This window comes from Cucurbita pepo, unplaced genomic scaffold, assembly GCF_002806865.2.
Source record: "Cucurbita pepo subsp. pepo cultivar mu-cu-16 unplaced genomic scaffold, ASM280686v2 Cp4.1_scaffold000449, whole genome shotgun sequence".
In the NCBI taxonomy this organism is placed as follows: Eukaryota; Viridiplantae; Streptophyta; class Magnoliopsida; order Cucurbitales; family Cucurbitaceae; genus Cucurbita; species Cucurbita pepo.
Genome location: NW_019646679.1, coordinates 9,399 through 12,579, shown reverse-complemented (window position 1 = coordinate 12,579; position 3,181 = coordinate 9,399). Strand labels below are relative to the sequence as shown.

General features: G+C 40.0%; 1 protein-coding gene across 1 annotated transcript; it reads left to right on the top strand.

Moving 5' to 3' along the window:
* Positions 1-4: 4 nt before the first annotated feature.
* Positions 5-1,150, top strand: LOC111785316 (heavy metal-associated isoprenylated plant protein 3-like; the record flags this gene model as incomplete). The annotated part of the gene is made up of 3 exons (XM_023665725.1): positions 5-40; positions 174-261; positions 350-1,150. Coding segments are annotated over 3 exons (477 nt in total), but the record flags the coding sequence as incomplete, so codon positions are not given.
* Between the last annotated feature and the right edge of the window lie 2,031 nt (positions 1,151-3,181).

Below are 3,181 nucleotides of genomic sequence, written 5' to 3'. Positions count from 1 at the left end.
TGATAAAAAACCAGAGGAAAAGAAGTCCAAAGACAAAGAGGTGGGTGAGGAACTAACGTGCGCTTCACTCAAAGGCGCATGTTAGACAACAATCCAACTGTCAACAGTTAATTAACTCGAATTTTTTAAATTATTTTACTGATTGATTGTTATGTTTGAATTATTCCGACCAGACTCCGGTGACGACGGTGACTTTGAAGGTGGAACTGCACTGCCAGGGTTGCATAGAGAAGATTTACAAAGTGGTAGCCAGGACCAAGGGTAAATTAACTTTTAAATTTAATTAATTACCTTATCATTCAATTGAATAAAACAATCAATGATTTTCTTTGAATGGGTGTCCCTGCAGGAGTGGAGGATATGGCGATTGAGAGACAAAAGGATTTAGTAATGGTAAAAGGAAAAATGGACGTGAAGGCTCTGATAGAGAATTTGGAAGAGAAACTAAGGAGGAAAGTTGCAGTGGTGGTGCCGAAGAAGGACAAAGACGACGAAGCTAAGGGAGGAGACAGCAGCGACAAGAACAAGAGCAGCGGAGATGCTGCTCCGGCAAATGGCGGTGGCGGGGGAGATGGTCACAGACTTGATCACATGGCAGTTCCAGTTTCGGGATATGGGTACGGGTACGGGTATGGTGGAGAACATTTACCTTCGGTTCAAATGTTCAGTGATGAAAATCCAAATGCTTGCTCGGTTATGTGACAACCGATATAGTTTCTTAGAAATATGTACCTTTTCATTCCATTCTTTTCTGTAAGGAACCATTATATGTCAATTATCGTTGAGTTATGAGGTTAAAGATGGTGTTTCGGGGGATAAAGGCGAGAAAGATTAGTCCAAAATGCATAGTCCGGAAGTGAAGTGAGAGGTGGGGTTTGTTGGTGGCGTCCTTCCAGGAAAGACAGAGACCTTTTCCATTGAACCAAGTGGAGGAAAGAAAGAAGAGTTGGATAACACAGTCATGCACCTCTCTAACATACCTTTCTACCAATAATCGAGGAGTGGAAATTTGGAATCTCACTTTTTCGCTCAAAAACAAAAAGGGCTCTCATTTTCCTTTGAATTTCAATACCTCTTTTCGTCTTTCTTTTTTTTGTGTAGGGACAAGTTCATCTGAATGATATCTTTCAATCCCGCCATTCTGATTCAACTGTCTTTTGGGCTAATCTTTTCCACATTCAAACATAGTAACAACAATCAAGCTCTCCTATGAAATGGAATTTTCTTTCTAATAACTGAAAATACTTGGTTATTATCTTTTATTCCACAATCCTTCCTCACTACGAACAGGCATTAGGCGGAGCTGGATGGAAGAATTGACCTCTTGACTGCCCCAAAGTTAATCTCTATCTACGTGGTTGGAGAGGAGAACGGGACATTTTTTATAGTGTAAAAATCTCTTTCTAACAAACGCATTTTAAAAACCTTGAGGGTAAGCTTGAAAGAGAAAGCCCAAAGAGAGCAATATCTACTAGCTTGGGCTGTTACAAATGGTATGAGAGTTAGACACTGGAAGATGTGCCTACGAGGAGGCTGAGCCCCGAAGGGAGGCGGATACGAGGCAGTGTGCCAACAAGGATGTTGGGCCCCAAAGAGAGGTGGATTGGAGGGTCCTATATCGATTGGAGAAGAGAACGTTTTAAACATCTTGAGGAAAAACTCGAAAAAAAAAGTCTACAGAGGATAATATCTCCTCTGCTTGTGCGATCCGTGGAAAATGAAGAAAACAAAACTATCATGAGAGAGGAGAAAAAGTGCAAAGAGAGATGAACATTTAACATCATTACCCAAATGGTTGGTTTCACTTTCACTACCACTGAGCGACCATTTATAGAAGTGGACATCAAAACTTATCTCTGGTTTCATAAACTTCCAAAAATCATGCGCAGAATTACGTCTAATCTGATAGCAACTAATAAAGATAGCTCCTTCCATTTAGCCTTAGATAGCAGCATCTCATCAAAATGACTGGTGGAACTCAAGCCTCACCCCCCCTTTTCCCCAGCTAATGACAATAAGAATGTTTCTGGATGCTTATGCTAGGTCGAGATGCATCATCAACATTATCGTCGAGAATAAGTTTTAACACCAAGAATCTGGAGTGAGTTGACTACAGCCCTGATCTTTGTGCGGTTTTTGTACCCTTTCTTCTCAATTTCCTTGTTTATGTCCACACAAATCCCAGTTCCTTGCCCCGGTTCCAGACCGTCCACGGTCGCCTAGCCACATTCAAGTGAGCACTTGGTGGAGTGTTCAACTGTGGATGCAGTTGCTACAATCCGTCCATTATTTCTATCTACCACATTAGCTGTTATGTATTTCAAAGATGAGAATAATCGCAGCACATGACACCTTAATACTTTCATTCTCAGCTGTCATATGTTCAAGATCCTCTTTGAATCACCTATCCAAAATGTTAAAATATCCCATGGGTTTTCAAACTAGCAATGATTTCAGTCTTGGAGAATGAATTGGTATGCTAAACAAAAAAGACGTGTAGGACAAAAACATGTAACAAAATCAGGTATGGGTAGCCACATCTTAGCCAGGTAATAGGTTACAACAATTACTGAATCTTACCGTGCCTCCTCGAACCAATAACTATCTTTGGTGTAACCAAACCACTCCTATCCCTCAAGACCAAAAGAGATAGTACAAGAATATTCCCTGATTGTCCATCGACCATACCTTAGTCAGATAACTCAACCTCCATGGATTAAAGGCGACAAGCACACAGTCGAGAAAGTAGATTCGGCCCTAGAACAATGTTTTAGGGATTGAGTAAGTTCTTTGCGATATTTTAGGAATTTTTACAAATTATGGAACAATGTTTTAGGGATTGAGTAAGTTCTTTGCGATATTTTAGGAATTTTTACAAATTATGGAACAATGTTTGTTTAGATGCCTCCCTTGGATAGCTTTTTCATATTTCATCGTATTTGCTGAAATATGAATTTCATTTAATGTTTCCTTGAATCTGTGTAGGCCTCTTAGTTTAATCTCTTAATGAACCAATTCACCTTCCATAACCTAAACGGACCTAAAATTTCGAGGTAAAGGTTTCTAACAACAATGTCGATGATGCCTCTCGACCAAGAACCCTGCGTGCACTCCAAAAGATATCATAACCATCAGAAATAGTGTCAGTTAGGACAATATTGAAAAAAAGCATCCCTTACAA